Source organism: Molossus molossus, unplaced genomic scaffold, assembly GCF_014108415.1.
Source record: "Molossus molossus isolate mMolMol1 unplaced genomic scaffold, mMolMol1.p scaffold_m16_p_4, whole genome shotgun sequence".
NCBI classification, from domain to species: domain Eukaryota; kingdom Metazoa; phylum Chordata; class Mammalia; order Chiroptera; family Molossidae; genus Molossus; species Molossus molossus.
The window spans coordinates 24758006-24782023 of record NW_023425377.1 but is presented as its reverse complement, the minus strand read 5'-3'; the positions used below and the strand labels follow the sequence as shown (position 1 = coordinate 24782023).

The window sequence follows — 24018 nt, the reverse complement described above, 5'->3', positions numbered from 1 at the left end:
TCATTCGGTCCTTTAACAGTGACGAGCAATCCCATTTGTAGAGTTAGATTCCTGTGAGAATGTCCTTCGGACGAGGGCGCACCTCATGTGGAAAATGGGGGCTAGGAAGGATGAAGGAAAGAGCGGGGGAGACCAGAAGGTCTCTCAAGCGTTGTTTTGTGTTTCCTTGCATTTGCAGGAGCAGTGCAGAGAGGTTCAGAAAGGAACGGAGAGTGGAAAGCCTGGGCAGTCTGGCCATTCCGTGGCCTCCATTGCCAGGATCAGTGCAGTGAGTCTGAGCCTAGAGCCCAGAGAGGACCTCAGACCAAGTTTGAGAAAACCACCAAGAGGAGAAGGGAACAACCATGCTCACTTCTTTCTCACTTTCCAGGACGAGTGCGCTCACTTTCGAGGACACCTGAGGACTGGCGAGCTCCTGTGCACTCGGGAGTATGACCCTGTGCGTGGTGCTGATGGGAAGTTTTATAAAAACAAGTGCTTCTTGTGTAGAGCTATCTTGTGAGTAAGAGAATCTTGGGCCCTGTCGGTGTGGGAGGGAACTGCCTTTGTAGAAACTGCTGTTTAAATAAATGTGGGGTCATGAACCATGGGGTCCTTAAAACAGGCTTGTGTTTGTTTACTTATTTAATTTTTATATATTTTATTGCTTTTTGGAGGGAGAGGGAGAGAATTGGTTGCCTCTTGCATGCCCCCCACCACCACCACCAGGGATTGAGCCCAAAACTCCAACATGCACCCTGACTGGGAATTGAACCTGCAAACTTTTGGTGCACAGGACAACGCACAACCAACCAGCCAGGGCAAAAATAAGTTTTTAGATTCAAGGACCTTAACATGACAGCATCTGATGTAGGAGGAAGAATGCTTAGATTTGGAGACAGGAAATCCAGATGTAAGATCTAACCATGACATTTACTAATTTTCACTTAAAATTTTTTTTTTTAGTTCTCAGGATCATAGTTACAAGAGTTTTGTTCCACAACTAGATCAGACTAAACAGAGAAGTCTTTTTATTTAAAAAAACAAATACAGATATTTTGCCCTAAAATATATGAAGTCCATCTTCAGGGCTAAGGAAATTGTTTTTGAGAAAGGGTTTTTAGGTTATTCTGATGAAGAGCCATATTTGGTGACCAATGGGCATGATAGATAATGATGACAGTAATCACAGTCATCATCACCATCATCAGTATTCATTTAGCTCCTCATAAAATGTTCTTTGAGGAAGGAATTACCAATACTACCCTTTTTTTATATTCTAGAAAATCTAAGCTCAAGGAATTTAAGCCACTTGTCTGAAGTCACACATCGATTATGTGATAAGAGCTCTAAACCAGAGCCCAGCCGTGTGCTTTCCTTAACATATCACCCTGGTCACCCTCTCTGTTCTGTGCTTCCATCATATTTCATTAGAATTACTTAACTTCCCACGGGAAGTGATGGGAGCTAATATTTGAGTGTATATCTTCATATTACTTTTTATTTTCTTCTTTAGTCAAAAAGAAGCTTTGGAAAGGGCAACCCTTCAAGAAATTCCATCCCAAATTAAATCTTCCGAAGGGAAAGGCAGCCCAGATTCCTTCAGTTCTGTCCTGGTAAGAATTACTTTCTGAAAAGCTACTTATTCACTTAATTTGCTTATTGAGGAGTGGTGTTGCCACTGGATCTTATAAATCTCATTTCCATGGAAAGGCCTGGGAAGGGCTGATTCAGTATAGCCTCAGATCCAGATTCAATGTAGATTGTGTCTGGTGAGAGTCCTAGGATTGCTCACCAGTGCTTTTTTCTGTGCTCTTTGAGATTACTAGTCCCACTCCAAACCAATTTAGTACATTTTTGACATTTTAAATAGTGGATGTGTAATGAACATGGTTTATCTCCCATGTGGTCAGATAAGTTGGTAGGAGCCTCAATTCTCTAACTGCAGCAGACCGAAAAGATTGCTGATCCAGATTCCCCTCACTCCCCCTCTGCAAACCAAATCCTTTTCCCAGTCATCTGGAGTGCTATGCTGAGCACGTTCACACTTGTGAAATTCCCACCAATCAGTTATTCACAGTAGTTAAAACATTTTATTTGAAATATAGCCTGATGGCCATCAGTAATGTACACCTTAGTATACATGAGCCTAATCAAATGCCTTTTTTAGAACTTTACCAAGGTCAGGAGCAGACAGGAAGAAATGGGATATGAGAGCATGAAGTAGAATCTCAAATTGGGCCCTAAAGGGGAGATTTTAGCACCTAGTCAGAAAAGAAAGAGAAATGAATCAAACTTTTCAAGTAGGATAATAGATGAGTTGTACTACTGAAATAAATTCTGAGTACCTATTTCTACTAAATTGGCTGAACATTAGAAACCCCTAAGCATGGAGAAGAGCTATTTGCAAAAACTATTCTTTTTTTTCTCAGCTTTACTGAGATGTGGCACACAATATTGTGTAAATTTAAATGTATAATGTGTTAATTTGACACACCTGTATTTTGCAGAATGATTATCACCATAGCATTAGCTGACACTTTTCATCACTTCACATAATTACCATTTCTTTTTTCAAGGAAAAACATTTAAGATTTACTCACTTAGCAATTTTCAAGTATGTAATACAGTATTATTAGCTATACTCACCCTGCTGTATATTAGATCACCAGAAGTTATTGATCTTATAAGTTTGTACCCTTGACCAACACCTGCCCGCTTCCTTCAATCCTATCCTTTGGTTGCCACCAATCTACTCTCTGTTTCTAGACATTTGCCCTTTTTGGATTCCCCATGTAAGTGATAACATACAGTATTTGTCTTTCTTTGTCCAACTTATTTCACTTAGCGTAATACCCTCAACATTCATCCAAGTTGTCTTAATGACAGGATGTCCTTCTTTCTCATAAATGAAGACCCCTTAGATATTTTATTTTACACACATACATATACTATATCTTTTTTATCTATTTATCCATTGATGGACACAGGTTTTTTTCCATATCTGGGCTATTGTGAGTAATAAAATCTGTTCTTCAAAAAGGCATTTTACTGAAGTATAATAGTCATACAGAAAAAGTGCACATATCATACGTGATTACGCCTGTGATATTAGCACCCAGGTCAAGAAATAAGACACCGCCTGGGAGACCAGAAACCCCATTGCTCTTCCTCTTAATGTATAATCTGGGTTTTAGCTGAACTTTCTCTTGGAGAAGAGAACCACATTTATTATCTGTTTTCTTATCTATATAATCATCTATTTATTCATTCTACAGATATTTATTGAGCACCTATTATTTTCCAAGCATTATTTATGTATATGAGAACAATATTTGTAAGTAAAACAGACAGTACTCTCTAGACTCATGGAGTTTGTTTTGGAAGAACATAGATAATAGGTGATGTGAGTAAGTAAAATAGAGTTGTCAAGGGGGAAATAAAATTCTGGGATACAATTTGAAGTGTGCTGTACAGGAAAGAGCTCTCTGGGAAGGGGACATTTGCACCAGGACCTAAAGGAATTGATTTCATGTGTGTGAGTGAGGGGGGAACATTCCAAGAAGAGGAACCACAAAGCCCCAAGGAGAGCAAAAAGTCAAGTGCAGTTGAAATAGAGTGACCTCAGAGAACACTGTAGGGGAGGGAGTCATTAAAGTAACAGGAGGCCATGCCATATTGGATTTTGCAGAGCATTTTTAACATGGTAGCTATTCTTCTGAATGAAAATTTTAAGAAGGGGGGTGATGTGATCTGATTTATGTTTTAAGAATACACTGCAGGTAGGCAAGAGTGAAAGCTAGACAGCTTATTAGTCATAGCAGCAATCCACAGAAGAGATGGTGTTAGTGTATGCAGGTGGTAATGGTGAGGTCAGGAGAGGTGGCTGGATCCTGGTCTGTTCTGAAGGTGAAGTCGGAATTTGTTCCTAGTTGATACACTATGTAAGGAAAAGAGAAGCATCTGTCCTTGTTGCCTCTTTGTGATGTTTTATCTTAGTAATTTTAAACCTTGTAGTAGCAGATACTTAAAAAAATACTAAAAATATACATGGTTTAGTTCTGCCTTTGTCAGTGACTCATAAAAGGTTGTCTCAATTTTCCTTCAGTATCTTAATGGATAGGGAACTCACTGTCATCTAAAATGCATTCCATTTAGATGTTTGGATTATTTATCAAAAACAAACTAGGAAACAAATACTTCTTATGTCTCTGAAATGAACGTCAACAGATTCAATACTATTAAATTTTCTATTTCTTCTCTGTATCTGTTTCAGAAAGAGGTTTTTAAGGAATTTGTTAATTTCATCTGTTGTCATATTTATTGGCATTTAATTATTTATAACATTCCCACATTATTCTTTTAATATCTATATTCATATTGTGACACTCCTTTTATATTTAATATTGGTAATGTGTATTTCTTGCCTTTTTGTCAATTTTGCAAATGGCTTATTAATGTATTAATCTTTTCAAACAATCAACATTTGACTTTGTTCTGTTTTCTATTTCATAAATTACTGTTCTTGATTATTTAGTTTTTTTCTGTTTTCTTTGATCTTAATTTGTTTATTATTTACTAGCTTCTTGAGATGGAAGTTTAGATCATTGACTTTAAAACTTTATTATTTTATAATTATGTACTTAGTTATAACTGATAAAATTTGATAATATATACTTTCATAATCATTTAGTTCAAAGCATTTCTATATTACTTCGAGCCATGAGTTATTTAAAAGTGTGTTGCTTTATTTCTGAATATCTAGGAACCTTATCACTGTCATATTTATCACCAGTATTATCCCACTGTGATCATAAAACTTACATTTTATTACTTTAATTCTTTAAAATTTATTGACACTTGCTTAATTGCCCCCCAATAAGGTCTGTTTGATAACAATGTCATGTGTACTTGAAAAGAATGTGTAGCCTGCAATTGTTGGATATAGAAGTCTATAAATATAATTTAAGTCAAACTGGGTAATTTTGTTTTTCAGATATTCTATATCTTGTGTTATTTTTTTCTGTGCTGTCAATTACTGAAAGAAGTATGTTACTACTTCCATTTATGTTTGCAAAGTTGCCTATTTGTACTTTCAGTCAATCAGTTTATCTATTATTTTATTATTAGAACTCCATTATCTCTGCTAATACTTTTTGTCCTAAATTCTACTTCATGTGATATTAATATAGATATCTATCTAGCTTTTATATATGAATGTTTGCATGCATATATTTTCCATTCTTTTGCTTTCAACCTACTGGTTGAAATACAAAGATATATTTAAAATATGCTTCTTATAGACATTATATAGTTGAATCTTTTTGTTTTTCTAGTCAGATAATCTCTGTTCTTTAACTAGAGTACTAGTCTTACTATTATTTAATGTAATTGCTGACACAATTGTATTTAATTCTTCTATAATTCTATTTCTTAAGTTTATTGATTTTCTCTTTGGTCCTATTTTTCTTGAATTAATAAAGTTATTAGTTAAATCACACTTCTAAAAGACTACAAATAACAAAACGTTTCCTCTTCTACATGAAAAATATTTTTTAATCTTGGGACACATGTTGAAAATTAACATATACTGAGCCCTTAGTGTGTGCCAAACACTGTGTTATGTATGCATTCAAGTGCATGATCAGATTTGATCCCCTAAGACACCACTATGAGTCAAGAGCTATTATTATTCATGCTTCTCAGATGAGAAACTAAGGCTTAGTGAAGTTCGGTAAATCATCCCTTAAGTTCGGTAGAGCTGGGACTCTACAGCCCATGCAGTTATTTAGTATTTACCTCTGAGTGTTTTCCTTCTAGATTGCACATAACAAGTGCCTTCTTTTAAGAAAAAAATATATTTTTTTACATGAATACCATCCTAGTCTTCTTCCTATGGGCATGTCTCGTTCAACTGTACCCAATATCATGTGGAGTTTTATCTTTCTTATTGTGGTTTTCTTCCTTGTTTCTTGGTTTAGCTACTTATCTCCCCTAGTATAAAGAAGCCAAATCTGGGGGGTTCAATCTACCTAATAATGGTGTGAAATAAATATGTGAGTTCGTTTGACCTATGTGACAGTTTCTTTACTAGTCATTTATTCAAATATGATGGAGGAAATCAAAGGGACTTTCCCCAGATCATTCCTCTTGAGTGCCATTGAGCAAATCTGATTTATGTTTTGCTTGTTCAGGATTCTGAGATGTGCAAACACTACAGAGTATTGCCCAAGATGGGTTACCTTTGCCCAAAGAATTTACAGCCTGTCTGTGGTGATGATGGCCAGACATACAACAATCCGTGCATGCTCTGTCATGAAAACCTGTAAGTATCCAAGTTGCACCATCATATCTTACAGTGTAGAGGCTCTTGACTACAATGTTCCCCACAGCAGTGAACCGATAGCAATTTGAGGTGATCCGCAACCCTTTGACTAATCATAGCAGTTCAAAATTCATATTTTGTTATCTTCATCGTTATAGAAAATAGAAGAGATTTGATGTTATTTCTTTTTTTAATTTATTTTTATTTATTTTTTAATTAATTAATTAATTTTTTACTTATTAATTTGTTTTTGTTACATATGTTTCTCATTTTCCCCCATTGACACCCTCCACCCCTTTTCCCCCGCCCCATCCCCAGCTTTGTTGTCTATGTTCATTGGTCATGCATACATGCATGTAAGTTCTGTGGTTTATCTCTTCTCCCACAAATGCCCCCCTCCTCTGAGGCTTGTCAGCCTGTACCCCACCTCTATCTCTCTGGGTTAATTTTGTTCAGCAGTTTCTTTAATTCATTATATTCCACAAATAAGTGAGATCATGTGATATTTGTCTTTCTCTGCTTGGCTTGTTTCACTTAGCATAATATTCTCCAGGTCCTTTCATGCCATCTCAAAAGATAAGAGATCTTTCTTTCTTACAGCTGCATGGTATTCCATTGTGTACATGTACCACAGCTTTTTAATCCACTCATCTACTGATGAACATTTGGGCTGTTTCCAGATCCTAGCTATTATAAATAGTGCTGCTATGAACACAGGGGTACATATATTCTTTCTGATTGATGTTTCAGGTTTCTTAGGGTATATTCCTAGAAGTGGGATCACTGGGTCAAATGGCAGTTCCATTTTTAACTTTTTGAGGTAACACCATATTGTTTTCCACAGTGGCTGCACTAGTCTGCATTTCTACCAGCAGTGTACTAGAGTCCCCTTTTCTCCACACCCTCGCCAACACTTGTTGTTTGATGATTTGTTGATGGTGGCCATTCTGACAGTTGTGAAGTGATACCTCATAGTTGTTTCAATTTGCATCTCTCTGATGATTAGTGATGTTGAGCATTTCTTCATATGTCTTTTGGCCATTTGTATGTCCTTTTTAGAGAGGTTTCTATTTAGGTCCTCTGCCCTACATCAAACTTAAAAGATTCTGCACAGTAAAAGAAACAACCATCAAAATGGAAAGGGATCCCAATATATGGGAGACCATAATTGCCAATGATGCATCAGATAAGGGGTTAAGTTCCAAAATATATAGAGTGCTCATACAACTCAACAAAAGGAAGACAAAGAACCCGATGTTATTTCTTTAATAAAATTAGTTATGTGCTTTACTGAGTGGAAGAGAAAGGAAAAAAGTGGTGGGATAATAGCAATTAGAGAAAATCTCTATAAGCTCATGTACATTTATGGGAGACTGAACATCACCCATTCTTGGTTGAACAGAAAAAGTTGAGAATCATTGCTGTACAGAGTCAGTCCAGCCTGTAATTGCTAATGGACCTATGACGACCTGACAGTCACAGATTTCCCATCCTCCCTCCGTCTTCTCGGAGCAGGAAGTGGTATCATGCAAAAGGAAGCACACAGGAGCAAATGGTGGACCTGGTGTCTGCGCTCAGATGTAACTGTCTGTGCATCTGTGGGCACAGTATCTCATCATTCCGAGATTCAGCTTCTTCTTGGAGAAGTGGAGACAGTTCTGAGCCAGCTGACTCCATAGGGTCATTGCGAGGAATTATTACTTTAAATCAATAAAAGGGATTTGTTTTGTCTCAAGACTGCCGGTCCTGGTGGGAGCTTTGTTGTTTTTCTGCTCAACTGCTACCTTATCCCACCTGCAGTCGCTCTCCTCACCTTTTCCCTGCCTCCATTTGGTGAGCTTTGAATGAGAGAATGGTAGCAAACCGTACCTCTTCCTCACCCCTCCCCAGACTTACATGGCAATCCAGGTGTATTCTGTCCTCCTTAGGACTCTAAGCAAGGCCCAGAATGCCAGGATGGGCCTGGTATCCTGCTTGTCGATCCTGGAAAAACACTTGAATTTACATTTATTTCCTTTTAAGTCAAATAAATGGGCACTCTATCTATAGTTTGTCTACTTAGAATAAAATCTGAATACAAGAGTTGTATGTGCTCTCACAGCTATAGGCTAGGCACGTTCATGGTCGACCCTCAGTGAATCCTCACGTCTGCTATGGAGGGCTTTCAGCCTCACTGTACAGAGGGTGACTCTGAGGCTCAGCGAGTGCAGGCAATTTGTTTGAAGTCACAAAGCTAGGAAGCAGATCAGACAGGACTTTAACCTCGTTGCTTTGGGGATAATAGTTTTCTTTTCTCTCCACTACACTACTGTTGCATGCAAGGCAATAGTTCCTTACAAAATTGGAAGTCAAAGATTCCGTTGATCATATGAAAAAAGTTACCTCTTTCTAGAAGAGGAAAGAAAATGCTGTAACAGTAACAAGTCATGTGCATAGTATCTAGGAACACATTAATCTCTGGAAGTCCATCCATGGATTTTAGGGAGTTTTAAGAATTAAGGAATCCCTGTTTAAGGAATGTGTACAACCATTCAGGGATTTGTTACTAAATAATTCAGCCCAGAAATCCTTCAACTTCTCTTTATTGTAAATGTCATCCAATGTCCTTCAAGCATCTTATTAATTATATAAACCCATAACAAATGAATATCTACTTCAAGGGAACTTTAGAGTGAGAAATCCCAATGATGAAAATATCAATAAAAGCATGCCTCGGGCAGGATTGTTTAGCTAAAGATAAAGAAGTCAGGAGTATATATTATGAAGAGAAAATGGAGGCTGTCCCAGACAAAAGGAAAGAGTATTGGTTTATGTCATCTTAGAAAAACTATGGGGAAGCAATTTCAACTTGAGCAATGCCCAAAGCCAAAATTAACTTCCTTATTAGACAGTAAATTTCCCATCCCCAGAGGCAAACAAGTAGATGTTTGATATATAATATTTCTTAAGTAAGAGGCATTAAAATTCAGACCCTTTAAGTCTTTCCAATGATAAAATTCAGACTATATGATTGTGTCTTATTTATATTTTATAAAATATATTTATATATGCAATCTATATTCTATACATAGTTTAAATATTTATTTAAATATATTTATATGAAATATATTTTATAGTCACCAAGTCACATTATACTCAAGTACTCAAGTCAGCAAGTCCTCCACCAAGTCCAATTCTCTCTGGGATCCCACTTCCCCCTCTGTAAAATAATGGCTTTTGGACTAGATGATCTCCAAGCGTATTTCCAACATTCAGTAATTCTGAGTATATAGGTGAATGAAACAGAATAGATCCAGGGCTTGGAAACAAAGGTGGAGCTAAATGAAAAGAGAGAGACTAAATGTGGATGATGCCTGCTGGAGAAAAAGTTGAGTGCAGGTCCCAGGCCCTCCTCCTAATTTCAGTTCTGGTTTGATGCACAATTACCACCCACATCCATCCTTGCTGCTTTGCTCCCCATCTTTGAAAATCACTCTGTTCTGTTTTAGAATACGCCAAACCAATATCCGCATACTCAGCGAAGGGCCTTGTGAGCAGAGCAACAGGCTGAAATCGACTTTCGGCACGCCAATATGTGTAAGTATGCCGGCGGCCAGGATTGTGGTATTAGCACCAGTTGGTGACGCTAAGTCATTGCTGAAATATGTGGGAAGAATAATATAGCAGTTAACATTCAAAAGTGTTGACTGGGATCCTAAATGGGCTTTTCGTCAGGGGCAATGTCCCTAACAACAGTTTCACAGAGGAAGGTTGCTTTTCTGTGGTCTACGATAAAAAGATGAGACAGAGACCACGAGAGGTCAGATGGCAACGGAGATGGACTTAGACCATTTCTGGGTGACCCCCATATCCTTGTGCTTTGCATGGTAGTAAATTGTCTCCCAAAATGAAAAGTTGGCCTTTTCATTTAAATTTCTGCAAGGATGATTTGGCACACGTTATTGAGTTCAGCATTCGCCCTGGTGATTTCGTTTGGGGAATCTCTTCCTTTAACAAGATGATGTGTAACTTGGGGAGAAAAACTGGGAATATTCAAATAAAAGAGAAAATTTTGTTACCAGATAAATATGGGTTCAAATTTCAGTTTTTAATGTTCTTCATATATGAGATCTTTGGCAAATCACATAAATATCTAAAGCAGTGATGTTCAACTAGTGTGCTAAAAGAATTTTTAAAACAGGGGCACTGACCCCTTTGCCCTTAGATTGTCAAATTTAAAAATGACAACAGTCACTCTAGCCAGTTTGGCTCACTTGTTAGAGCATCTGCCCGTTGACTGGAGACTCCCCGGTTCGGTTCCCGCTAAGGGCACGCACCTCGGTTGTAGTTTGGCCCCGGCCCTGGTTGGGTTCGTATAGGTGGCAACTACTCCATGTGTCTCTCTCACATCGATGTTTCTTTCTCTCTCTTCCCCCCCCTCTCCCTCCCACTCTATCTGAAGATAAATGCAAAAATGTCCTTGGGTAAGGATAAAAAAAAAAATGCCAACAGTCAACACAATAATGGTTGTTTGTGTGAATGAATAAAAATTATACTTCTTTTTTTTTTTTTTTTTGTCAGACTGGCAAAAAATAGAATATAATTTTTGGTGTGCTGTAGAATTTTAATAATTAGTTTATGTGTGCCATGAGATGAAAATGGTTGAAAACCACTGATCTAAACTAAAGATCTTACTAAGTTACTGAAAGTATTCAAGAAATACTGACTTTAAAGTATTTGGCACAGTGTCTAAAAATTAATGGCATTTATACTATTATCACTATCAATATGCCTAAGAGACCAAAGTATGGACTTAGAAAAAAACAGATCCTGGCACAGTGCTTGTTTGTAATCATTTTAATGAATTCTATTTTAATGTGTACTTGATATTCATAAATATATTTGTACTTAATTAAAGCACACAATATTTAGTGAATACAATAAATAGTGATTCATTATCATCATTTATTATTATTTTACTCCCTCCCACTTGCCAGTAATGGAATTGGAAACTATTCTGCCAGATTTGAGGGTCTGAAGTAACAGTAGATGAGACCACACTCTAAACAACTACTCAGTGACCCTCGATGTGGGACCTGGCAGCAGGAGCTATCAGCCAGCTGCTTCTGGTTTCACACCAGCAGCTGGAAGGCAGGTCGTGTAGGCAGAACATGGGCTGCCATCAGGAGATTTTCACTTTTCTCATGTGGGCTTGGCAAAGTCATCTGTCCACTCTGGGTCTTTACACCCCATAAAGAGAGGTCTTAAATTTTTGCTCTGGTCCCCGTTTTGCGTTTGCTCTCTTATTACATATAAACTCTGAGTGGTTTTCTCCCCATTTTACTGATAGAACATACTGTTCCCCATCTCACAAACACACCTGGCCACATATATCCCAGAACAGGAAGGGAAAAATAACCTTTATACAATTTGTATAGACCACACCTTAGAGCATACCTTGCTGCAATCTCATTTACACAACTTGACCAAAACTGCTTTAGAGGGAAGTTGCCATAGGATAATACCGATAAGATGCATTTATTCAAATAATAAAGAATCTTGCCAAGGCTAAGCACAAAAGGTTTGTAAGGGAGTTCCTTCCTTTCATCTTTTGGGTGTATTCTTTTCACTAGGGTTATATATGAGATGTTATTGATGATAGGAATTATTTATGATGTTAACTGATGGATGAATTAGAACAAAAGGTTTCCTAGGCGTGGTTTCAGTTCCCTCTGCATGATTCAGTGCTGTGATTTGGGAATCACCAAGGTGGGACATGGCTCAGCAGTGCTCTGGTAATGACTATGGATTCATATCCTGGAGGTTGAAACCGATTGCCTGGCCATTTTTCTGGATAGAAGATTCTCCCAAGGATGGCATAAAAGGCCAGGAAGTCACAACTTTTCTGGAAAAATAGATTGAGGATTCTGGAACCCATACTTTTGCTTACTCTCAAAGAAGGACTTTCTATTATACAGTAACTGCTAAGATTAATGTAACCCTTTAGAGTAGTGGTTCTCAACCTTCCTAACGCCCAACCCTTTAATACGGTTCCTCGTGTCGTATGTGTGCATATCTGCATGTGGGCAGACCCTCCTGGAGACGGATAGAGGAACAGTGTCATGGTTCCTAAAACCATTGGAAATATGTGTTTTCTGATGGTCTTAGGCGACCCCCGTGAAAGGGTCATTCAACCCCCAAAAAGGTCGCGACCCATAGGTTGAGAACCGCTGCTTTAGAGTTTCGTGTGCTTTTTCTTTTTGCATCCTCACAATAGTCCTGTAATGAAGGCAGGGATCACCCTGGAAAGAATCCTGCAATTTATCAGAGTTATTCAGTATTATATCTTGGGTCCAATGTAGAACTTCTGACTTTATTTCTTATGGTCTGCCACCATCCTTTAGGTGTAAGGAGACTGAAAACCTGGGGCTGTGGAGAAGGCATTATCTCAATTAAATACAAATTAGCTACTTTGGAAGGAAATACCTACACTAATGAAAATACTAATACTATTTCGTGAGATAAATAAGTGATGATTCTCAATTCAATGACAAAGATCTTCAAGGATTTAACAAGACCAAAGTTTGCCGCTCTCAAACCAAAGGACATCTATTTCACGATTTTAATTTCGATGGGAAAGATGAAATGGAGGTTTGAGTTTGGAATGATAGTGTTACTAGGACTCCAGGTGGTAATATGTAGCTATAAGGAAGAAAACTCCTGAGGCACTTGGCCCCTTGTTAAAAAGTTTAAGTGTTGATTTGATGTTTTAAATGTTGATTTAAAGAGTGTATGAATATCAGATGAGTCAGGCAGGGAAGATAGGCTGATTATATTCCCATGGCCTAAGACAAACTGTAAGAGTAAAGCATTTTTGTTTGAGGAATTGGACTTAAGTCCTGAACAATTGTGAGACCTTGACAAGTTACTAAACTTCTCTGAAGCTGAGTTTCCTCCTCTGTGACATGATGTTCATAACACCTATCTCTTTGCATGAGGGTCACATGTAGCCGAGAGCAGAGTTCATTTTTGTAACTACCTCAACAGGTAGTATGTACTAGGTGCTCAACAAAGGCTCATTGAATGAATGAAATGAAATGTGAAAGTGATTTTAAACTGTGAGTTCTTGACAGAGTGCATGAATCTATGGATTTTTTTGACTATGGTACAGCTATAAATGTATAACTCACAGTTGTACAACGTCTCTGAATTTCTACCATCTAACCTATCCATCTTCTCTTCTAGTTCAAATGATGCAAGGATTGGTGAAAACCTTGAGGGACAATGTGTACCCCAAATCTGCATTGCCTACCTTCACCATATGTATATACAGAGAATTCTTCGAAGCTCATCTAATTTACTGTAGAAAACAATAGAGAACTGTTGGGGGAATGGACTCACTGACTTTCAGTATTCTCCACCTCTTTCCTCCTGGATTCTGCAATCAGAGGGCACAGAGACATCTCCACCCAGCCCGTGCTCTGCAGACCTCCCGTTCACAATGCTGTCTGTCCAATTACTTGTTCAATAAAGTAAACCCAGCAAAATACCCTTTCTGTGATTTCTTTGTCACTGCCTGACTAATAGGAAATTTTTTTTTTACAGAAGTTGAATAAACTCTCCCCTTTTGTCTGGCTAAGGCCATTAGTGGACAGAAACTGCTCACTTTTTTTTTCTGATTCAAGTTGCTGTCACCGTTGGGAACAGAGGTGGGGAGGTATGGGCTCCCAGGCAGCCAACCGCTACAGAAAGCCAAGCAGCTATGAATCAATGTCATCTTCACTGTGTCACCTTGCCAGTTCCCATACCCAGATTCTCTGTTTCCATGAAGAGTATCGCTATATCTCGGTTACATACACCCCATTCAATGACACACACCAGTAATTTTCCACATCTAATCATGTTGCCTCGTGAATGTCTAAATCAAGGCCTTGGCATCATATTCTGGGAGAAGACTAAGGAAATTAATTCCCACTGTGTATAACACTAGAGCAACACTGTCCAAGAGAAATATAATAGGAGTCCCATATGTCATTTCAAATTTTCTCACAGCTGTAAAACAAACAGGTAAAATTAATATTAATAACATATTTTATTTAACCCAATACATCAAAACTATTATTTCAAAGAATAGTCAAACTCACTTTTTTGTAACTAAATCTCTGATATCGGTGTGTATTTTATACTCACTTCCAGCACATCTCAACTTGGACCAGCTGAATTTCAAGTGCTCAGCAGCCACACGTGGCTGTAGGCTACTAACCTAGACAGTGAGCTGAAGCCCATGAGAAATCGATCAGGAAGGGCACACTTTAGATAAGGGTGGGATGGAACAACCAGCATGTCACGCTCATCCTGCTGCTGGTGTCCTGTGATAAGACTGGGGTATGTTGTTCACTTTTAGTTCCTGGGCTGCTGCTGAACACATTCTAGAGGGAGGAAGCCTATGGAGGACCCATCGTGGTTCGAGCTGTTCTCAGCTTCAGAGGGACTGTGCCGGGATGGCAGGCCTGCTTGCATTCGGGAAGTAATTTTGCAGTTTTTCCCCCTTTTTAGTTTAGTTAAATTGTCACTAGGCTAATTATAATAGGATTTGGTAAACTCTGTCCTTTGTAATTGTATGAAAATAAATCCGTTTCTTTGCTCCACCCCCATGTTATCATTAAGAAAAAAGAAAGAATACATGTAAACCGTTTTTCAAGCATGAAAATTTCAGAAAGTGAGAAAACAATGTTGATTTTTTTTTTTCAATTCCAGGATGTATAAGATGGGTTTAGAGATTCTATAACATGTGAGACTGTACCTCTTTCCTGGCTTTTTATAGGAAATCCAGAAACTCTATTTTCATGGCCAAGACATACCATTTTTTGAGATGTAGTTGCTGTGTTATGTCATTTTGAACATGTTGTTGAGATATAAACAACAAACCCTCTATACGTTCATTATTAGTGTTATTTCTATTACAATTATAAGTATTAGCCAATATGCACAAAGGCTTTGTTCATCCCACCCTTAAGACTGAACCAATCCTTGATGATCATTCTTGGCTAGGGGAAGAGTGTGGCCTAATGACAGGGTGGGTGGAGGGTAGGGTGGTCTGGAGTGGGATGAGATAAGGGGATGGAGAAAGGCACAGAGACCCAGTCAACGTCAATGTGAAGTGAAGGTGAGGGTGCAGAGATCAAGAATGAAATGAAACCAGGGAAAATAGAAGTAGAGAATAGATTATCAAGAATCAGAGATAAAAGGGTACATGTGTTGAACATATTATTTGGGATTTTTTTTTTTTAAAGCTGAAAGTGATTTTTTTTCTCGATATTCAAACTAGAGGTGAATAGAAAATGTCAGTGTCAAAATCATCACAACAAAACAACGGCATTAAATATAAAGTACAGCCCTGGCCGGTTTGGCTCAGCGGTGTCGGCCTGCGATCCTGAGAGACCGGGGTTCGGTTCCCGCTAAGGGCATGTACCTCGGTTGCAGTTTGTCCCCGGCCCTGGTCGGTTGTGCGGGTGGCAGCCACTCGATGTGTTCCTTTCACATCGATGTTTCTCTCTCTCTCTCTGTTCCTCTCTCTCCCTCCCACTCTACCTCAACAAAAAATGGAAAAATGTCCTCTGGTGAGGATAAGAAAAAAATTAAAAAATAAAAAATATAAAGTACATTTCTGAGTTGTTTTATGAGTTATATCCTGATGGATGGGAGGCAAATGAAAACCAGACCCATCTCACTGAGATTTCAGAAACCAGCCCTAAAATCCCAAACCAGGAAGTGACAAATGATGCTGAGAGGGGACTAAAGAAGGCAGAATTACTTCATCACCTCTTCCTGATCACTACCACAGACTATACATTTCTCTATAACTAATATTTCAGAATCCATCTTTAGAATTTGATTTTTCATAGATCTATCATGGTCAAACTTATTTTCTAGTGTAAGAAACTCATGTGAAGTCTTCCTCCCATTTTTCAAGTCTTCAGAAAGCATGTCATCTGTGGGTGAACACACTTTTTCTGTGAAGAGCCAGATAGTAAATGTTTTAGGGTTAGTGGGACACTTAGTATTTGTCACAACCACTCAATGCTGCCATTGTGTAAAGAAATGAATTCACATTATGTCAATGAATACACATGGGTGTGTTCCCATAAAATGTACTTACAAAAATAGGAGGTGGTGGGCCTCATTTGAACTGTGGGCTATAAATCAGTAAGGGGTAGGAATCTGTCTATTTTCCTTCTTTTTTGTATCTGAATGGTCTTCTGTTTGTGCCTTTCTACACTGTTAAATACCAATTACACTTCTCATTCTGTGATAATGATAGTAGGAAATAATAATTGTTGACATTTCTAAATACTAAATGTGTGCTTGAAACCAAGAAAAGCAAATGGCAAGACACATTTGTACTCCAATTCAATACTTTTTCTGACCTTCTTGGTTGACTTTTTTTAAATTTTTTTTTTATTGATTAATTTTTGTTACAAATGATTCTCCTTTTTTCCCCCACTGATCTTCTTGGCTGACTTTGACCAAGGACAGTTTCATCTATTACATGCATAGGTTATGGTAAATGAAGTGAATTTATCCTCAAATAACACTGTCTGTGGCCTTTAGCAATGACTGGTGATATCTGTTTCCCTCATAGAAAAAAAGCATAACAAGATATCTTGTTTTTTTCCCCTGACACCATCTTGGCACACAAATAGATCTTTTATTTTCCAGTATTGAAATTAAAGTTCCATCTCAATAATATGTGACTGTAAATCATTCTTCAAGCATGAAGAGAGAACAGAGAAAAGGCTTTGTCCATTGAAGATCAGTCCCAGGAAAATAAATCAAAATATTTGTCATCCGCAATGGAATTTTACTTGATCATAGAGGTCCATCTGGGTTGTTCTGACGTGCTGCTTTCGTCCGGGCCAAGATGTTACAGGACTTGTAAATATCTTTCAAGCCTGTAGATAATCTTGCATTTTAGCTTATTTTTCTTCTTGTATGAATTTTAAGCCTTTTTCTCTTGAGAGGCCTAACAGACTTGATTATCTCTATCCTTTATAGCTCTTTTTTCTTGTTTAATCTCAAAATGACCTCTTCTAAACACAGGTCTATTTATTCCCCGGTTTAGACTTTTGGAAAATTCCTATAAGGCATCTGCCCTGCACTAGAGCAAAGCAAAAATGAGACAACCCTGATGAAATCTAGGCATTGTCTCTCCCCCTCTCTTTTATCCTCCACAGAGTTCATCACCAAATCTTAGAAACTTTTGATGCAAGCCATCATCACCCTTTCATGATGAACCACAACAGCCTTACAAATAATCTTCCTGCTTCATTCGGTCTTGGCCCTTCCATTGCATTCTCCACTCTAGGCAGAGTAATGATCTGAAATCCAAATTTCGTGGTCTTATGCCTAAAACTGTTAAATGGCTTCTCTAGCTTCCAAGGTGAACTCCAAACTCCTCCTGATATGCATGGCTTCTTTTCACCTCTTTAACTTCAATTCTTGCATTACCTTCCTTTCCTTACACCTTGAATAATTATCTTGAACTTGTTCTTACATGTCTCCTCTTCCGAACATATCCTGTTTATCCATCACTGGTACTTCTCCCATTTTTTTTCTTCTATTTCACAAAGTTCATCTCCCCAAACTCTAGACTAATTTGTTCTCACCCCAGTCAGGGTGCAGGGTGCAGGGTTTTGGAAACCTACCATAACCTCTTTTATTCTCAGAATGTGAGTTAGTTATTCCTTTGATATGGTTCCATAACATCCTATCCTTATACCTATATTACCAGCTGTCACTGTTTTGTAATTGCTGACTTACAAGTCTCTCTCTCTTACTGAATTATGACTTCTTTAAACAAAGACACATTTTAATATTCTTATTTATATCCTTGGTGCCTAGTATAATGCCTGGCATGGAGTAAATGTTGTTGAGTGAATCTAGACCCTTAAGATAAGAATTTTAAAAGGGTGTTTAGGACAGACATTCTCAGTTCTGGCCTATGACACAAAGCCTGTGAGAATAGGGGGACAGCCATTATTTCTCAAAGAATTTAGAGATTTTTGCCTTCCCTCCCTGGTACAAATTAAAAATTGCTGACACCCTGGCCAGTGTGGCCAGTTGGTTGGGCATCACCCTGTGCACCAAATGGTTGCTGGTTCAATTCCTGGTAAGGGTACCTTCCTAGGTTGTGGGCTTGATCCCAAGTAGGGGGTATGTAGGAGGCAGCCAATGGATGTTTCTGGATGTTCCTCTCCCTCTCTCTCTTTTAAAAAATCAATAAAACATTTTCTAAAACTTGCTGGCACTGATGATTGGAAACACACTAGTTATATGAACATGTGAACTTGAATAAAATGCACCCTCCATCCCCCAGAAAGGTTAGATTCATGAGGGGTTTCTCAGAAATATTAGCAAAAGCTGGAGCTAAAGAGGAAAGAAAGGGCAACATGAGACCAGAAAAATAAGCTGTGAAGTGTTTGTTGTAATTAGCATTGTGCTTCAAGTAATGAATTGCTTTTTGTCAGCTAATATATGGCATGCAGTGATAGACACTCTCAATCAGAAAAAGGTTATTTTTTAGGATTATAAAACCCTAGATTGACAGAGCTAGAACAAAATTAGAGATGATTTATGCTGCATATTTAATATAGGGGAATCCTGAAGCCCAGAGAAGGAAAGTAACTTTCTGAGTTTACCCAAATGGGTATAAATCAGTAATACAAATTCAAGTACGTGGCTTTTAAGCTCACGTTCCTTACACCAGTCCCGTTGGCCCTATGAACCCCAGTTCTGTGCTCTTCGAGCAAATGATGTTACCTATCTATGTTTTTGAACAAAAGAAATGGATTTTATATTTAGTAACTCTACAGAATTATTCATTATCTACAGAAATGGTCACTTCTGTTTGTTTGTGGAAAACCTTAACTCCAAATCTATGGAACACGTGGCAGGATGATAGTATACTTGCAGTTTTTAGCACATTGTAATGAGATTAACAATGAAAGTGGATTTCAGTGCCTGGACATACATGAACGGAGGCCTAGAAGTAGTGATGAAATGAAAACTCATCAGTTTATTATACTCTTATCTCCAGATCCACTTTGCTCCTAAAATGTTAAGTGAGAAAGTGGCTAGAACTGTTGCCAAAGTCTCTAAAAATGAGTTATTGACAATTTGTGTCCACAAAGGATATTTGCTTAAATCCTGGCCTCTGGTCACAGGACATTGATGAATCAAGCAGAAAATGGCACTCCCTTCCCCACCCAGAGTCTGTTCCCATGCACTCAGAAGAGGTGTAGGCAGTTGAATGAGTCCAGGCTTAAGTGCCCACTAAAGGATTTCTGGTGGCACTGCTTAACCCCCGATCAGCACTAACCTGAAAGCACAAAATAAGATTCTAAAGAAAATGAAATGTTGATAGTCATTTTAATGTCAATATATTAAATAAGAAATAATAACTCAGCATCAACGATGTAAACAATACTAAAAAGCAATTAACTAGTCTTCCTTCTATCTTTCCTTCTCTCCATCACAAAACTACTAGGAAAAAAAAGTGTGTAATTTGCCTGAAAAGATGTTCGAGTGCAACTAAACAAAAGCATAAATTATAGGCAAGAAATTATGCTTTGGGACTTGAATATTTTAGGAAGTAAAGGAAACAGAGGAATAAAACTTTCAAGAAAAATGAAAGGGACTGAGTTCTAATGCTGACCAAGACTGCTACTTGACCATATCCTGAAAAGGCAGAAGGCTGCTGAGTGTGTGAATAAAAAGTGTCTCACAAACCCTAGATGCAGGGGTTTTCAATCTCAAAAATCACATGGTCCCACGCGTGGCACAGAATCAGGGATCAACGTGGGTGAAGGGAACCATTTTTGGCTGGCTTGGACCACCATGATGCAGACAGCACCACTATTGTCCAGACCAGAGGGCCCGCTTGCACTGTTTCGGCACTGATTAAGCATCTTAGGTCCTCATAAACTCCAATAATGAATGAGACTAAATCTCCCCAAATCCAGGCAGAATGGCAGACTCAGAATCAAATGTAATGTTTTTTAGAGACAAAGAAGGACTAGATCATTTTGTACATATTCACTGATTGACTGAAACTCACACCCACCATGCATGGGACCATACCGGGGATTGCTAGGAAGTCATGGCCATACATACCCATAATCAAGGGCTAGCTGCTCTAGAATCATGGCCAATCAATTCGTTTAGACACAAAAATTGTGAGCAACTGGCAGTAGTAATGGGTGTGGATCCTTTGAAATGACTTTTAATTTGGGCAGTGTATTGCGATGATACTGAGTTCAACATAATTCTATATACTTTTTTAAAATCCATGGTTACTGAGTGGATGGCAAGAGGAAGAACGAAAAATAAAGTCTTGTCAGAGTTTACTGATGGGATTAATTTCTCTGTTGTGCCTATGAGAATTTCCAAAAAGGGAAAAACACAGGAGGTAGATTGCTAGCTAGACCATTATGCAGCTATAAGAAAGAAAGATCTCTTATCCTTTGAGACGACATGGAGGAGTATTATGCTAAACAAAATAAGCCAATCAGAGAAAGACAAGTACCACATGATCTCACTTATTTGTGGAATATAATGAACAAAGTAAGCTGTTAAATAAAATAGACCCAGAGACATAGACAAGAGTATGGTTCAGATTGACAAACTTCAGAGAAGGGGAACGTGGGGGAGGGATGAGATAAACCAAAGAATTTATATGCATATATGTGTAACCAATGAACATAGACAACACTACCGTGGGGTGGGGGATCTGAAGAAGGGTGTGTAGGGGGAAAAAAGGAGAAACATTTATAACATAAATAAATTAATAAAAAAGAGAAAAAGAACATTTAAATTTTTTTTTATTTTTCCTGAAGAGGAAGGCACACACAACTTAAAACCTAGTTGATGAGAGATTAGATGTGGATGTGAAAATTAGAGAAGAATGAAGACTCCTAAATTTTTCTGGATTGGGTTACTACTGACAAATCTTCACAGAGTGAAACTGGAGAGAAGCCATTAAAAATGGGATTTGGCATCAAGGTTTTCGGGGACTATGTTGAATTTGAAGATGCTATAGGATGTCCAGAAGGTTATGTCCATAAGTATGCAGAACTGAGTCTAGGACCCAGGTGACAGATCCTCCCTCATCTTCTTTGGGAAAATGAGTAGAGGCAGAAACCACATGTTGAAACAAGGCTGAGTGGTGGTGTGAGAAAGTATGACAAAGCAGAAAGAAGCTTGCACCAGTTTCAGCGGATCTGATTCACCGAGTGGTCTCACTTCCTTTATTTTATTTTAATTTAATTTTAATTTTATTTTAAATCTAGTTAGGACATTTTGAAATGGATTTACATGGAAACTTGCTGTGTGTGGAGGACATGCAGACACCTTTGAGCCCTGTCTTGAGTCTAGTTAAATTACTGCCTTTAAAAATATCTGTTTAATTTTTTATTAGCCTCATAAAATTACATTTGGGAAAAAACACATGTTCCATTTCTTCATTATACAAAAACGATATAAAGTTTGAAAACTATAGACCCAAATGCTTGTTCAGGGCCCCACCAGCTCTGACATCCTCTGAGCCACTGTTCTTATTTTGATCTACTTCGAACATGGTCAGTCTAGTGAGATGCTTCTCTATGACTTGAGGAAAAGATCATTTATCCCATTCAGAAAAGCTTCTGTAGAGCATTTTATTGTATTATACATATTTCAAGTGTTGATGAAGCATTGAAATATGGATGAGGTGTAAGTATTTAAATTTCACAATGGCATAAACTGAAATTATACAACTCTACCTGAGGAAAAGAGGTAGTATTGAAAAACAAAAAAGTATGAATGAGAGAGACATTCCTTAAAAAATTAGAAACAGCCCTTGCCTGTGTGAGTCAGTGATTAGGGTGTTGGTCCACACACCTAAGGATCACAGGTTTGATTCCTGGTCAAGGTTGGATTCCTGGCCCCAGTTGGGGTGCATGCGGGAGGCAACCAATCCATGTGTCTCTCTCACATCAATGTTTCTCACTCTTTCTCTTTTCTTCTTCCCCTCAATCCCTTCCACTCTCTTTAAAAATCAATGGAAAAAATAACTTTGGGTGAGAATGAACAACACAAATTAGAAACAAATGCAGTCAGTTACTGCAAAATCGTAAGATCTGAAATGAGAAGATTTTGTTTTGGTCAAGATTGTATCACTTGGTAGCTGTCTGCTTTGAGGAATTTGCTTAACTCCACCAATCTTTGAGTTTGTCTTTTGTGAATTTACTCTATCTTGACTCTACCTTCTGGAAAGCTGATGTGAGGATCACATGAGATAATAGGGATGAAGTGCTAAGTAACTGGAAATCACTGGGCCCGTATTATTGAAAACATATTGGTTATGGGAATAGACAGAAATAGATAGATAGATAGATAGATAGATAGATAGATAGATAGATAGATAGATAGATAGATAGACAGATGAGAGAGAGAGAGAGAGAGAGAGAGAGAGAGAGAGAGAGAGAGAGATGATAGAGATATAGATTAGATATAGAAATAGATATATGGGATTGTTAAACAGAATATCATGGTTATAATCTTAAGAGTCATGAGACAGTATGCTAAAATCAGAATGTTCATTATAAGTACCCATTTTAGTTATTGAAGTAATATATCCTTCTTTTTCCTTTATTGATTTTAGAGAGAGAGAAAGAGAGAGGGAGAGAGAGATAGAAATATTGATGAGAGAGAACATCAATTGCCGCCTCCTACATGTCCACCACTGGGGATCGGGCCCACAACCTGGGCATGTGTCCTGACCGGGAATTGAACAGGCAACCTCTTGGTGCACGGGTCAACCCTCAACCACTGAGCCAAATCAGCCGGACTGAAGTAATATATCTTAATAAAGGAAAAAAAAATATTTTAGGAGAGAAGTAAGGACTAAGATTTTGTAGAACTAGCTCTCCTGACTATGAACTATGTGACTAAATAATATACATTTAATCTTTCTGAATTTGTTGTCCCATCTGCTAAGTAATAATACTGGTATCCATAATTTACCAGCTTATTTCAGTCATTTAAAAAGTCTTCATAGAACTTTGTAAAGTATCTTCATACTCTAGAAAAGTAAGGTGTTACATTACTAAATACTCATGTTGTCTACTACTGTACATTTTAAAGAAATGTCCTTGTTGCTTTTACTTTCTATTTCAACTTTCCAGCATTTAATCTAACATTTAACATTTTTTATTTAAGTATAATTGATATACAATATTATGTTAAGTTATAGAGATTCAACATTTTTGTACCTTACAATGTGATCACCCCACTAATTCCAGTAGTCAATTATCATCGTGCAAAAAAAAAAAAACTTACACCCTTTATGCATGTCATTTTAATTTTTATTTCTCCTTACTATACTTATGATTTATTTGTTCTCAAATATATCCATGCCATTGTATTTGCTGAGAAATCAAAGGATTGTTACGCAAAGCACCTTTTGGTTGATGAGTTCCTGGGCGTAACTGTTCCAACTGTCTATAAATAAAGATAATAAGGAAGCTCTCTTTCTTTGACAAATAAAAAAAAAAAAATAAGTGCCCTATCTTGGGTAAACAGCCAATAGTCATTGAAAAGCTCAATTTTTAATGAGGGTGGGACCACGCCTAGTGTATGTATATGTGCACTATATATACATATGCATCAGTCAGACTGTGTTCTCCGTCTCTCTCTGG

General features: G+C 37.8%; 1 protein-coding gene across 1 annotated transcript in view; it reads left to right on the top strand.

Annotated features, from left to right (window-relative positions):
• Window positions 1–13820, top strand: part of SPINK5 (serine peptidase inhibitor Kazal type 5) — an 85817-nt gene extending 71997 nt beyond the window's left edge. The window contains exons 32-37 of the mRNA XM_036281625.1: window positions 179–268; window positions 371–498; window positions 1496–1595; window positions 6174–6304; window positions 9793–9880; window positions 13529–13820. Of these exons, the coding sequence (XP_036137518.1) occupies window positions 179–268; window positions 371–498; window positions 1496–1595; window positions 6174–6304; window positions 9793–9880; window positions 13529–13537 (546 nt within the window). The 3' untranslated portion in view covers window positions 13538–13820. The remainder of the gene's footprint in view (window positions 1–178; window positions 269–370; window positions 499–1495; window positions 1596–6173; window positions 6305–9792; window positions 9881–13528) is intronic.
• The last annotated feature ends 10198 nt before the right edge of the window (window positions 13821–24018 follow it).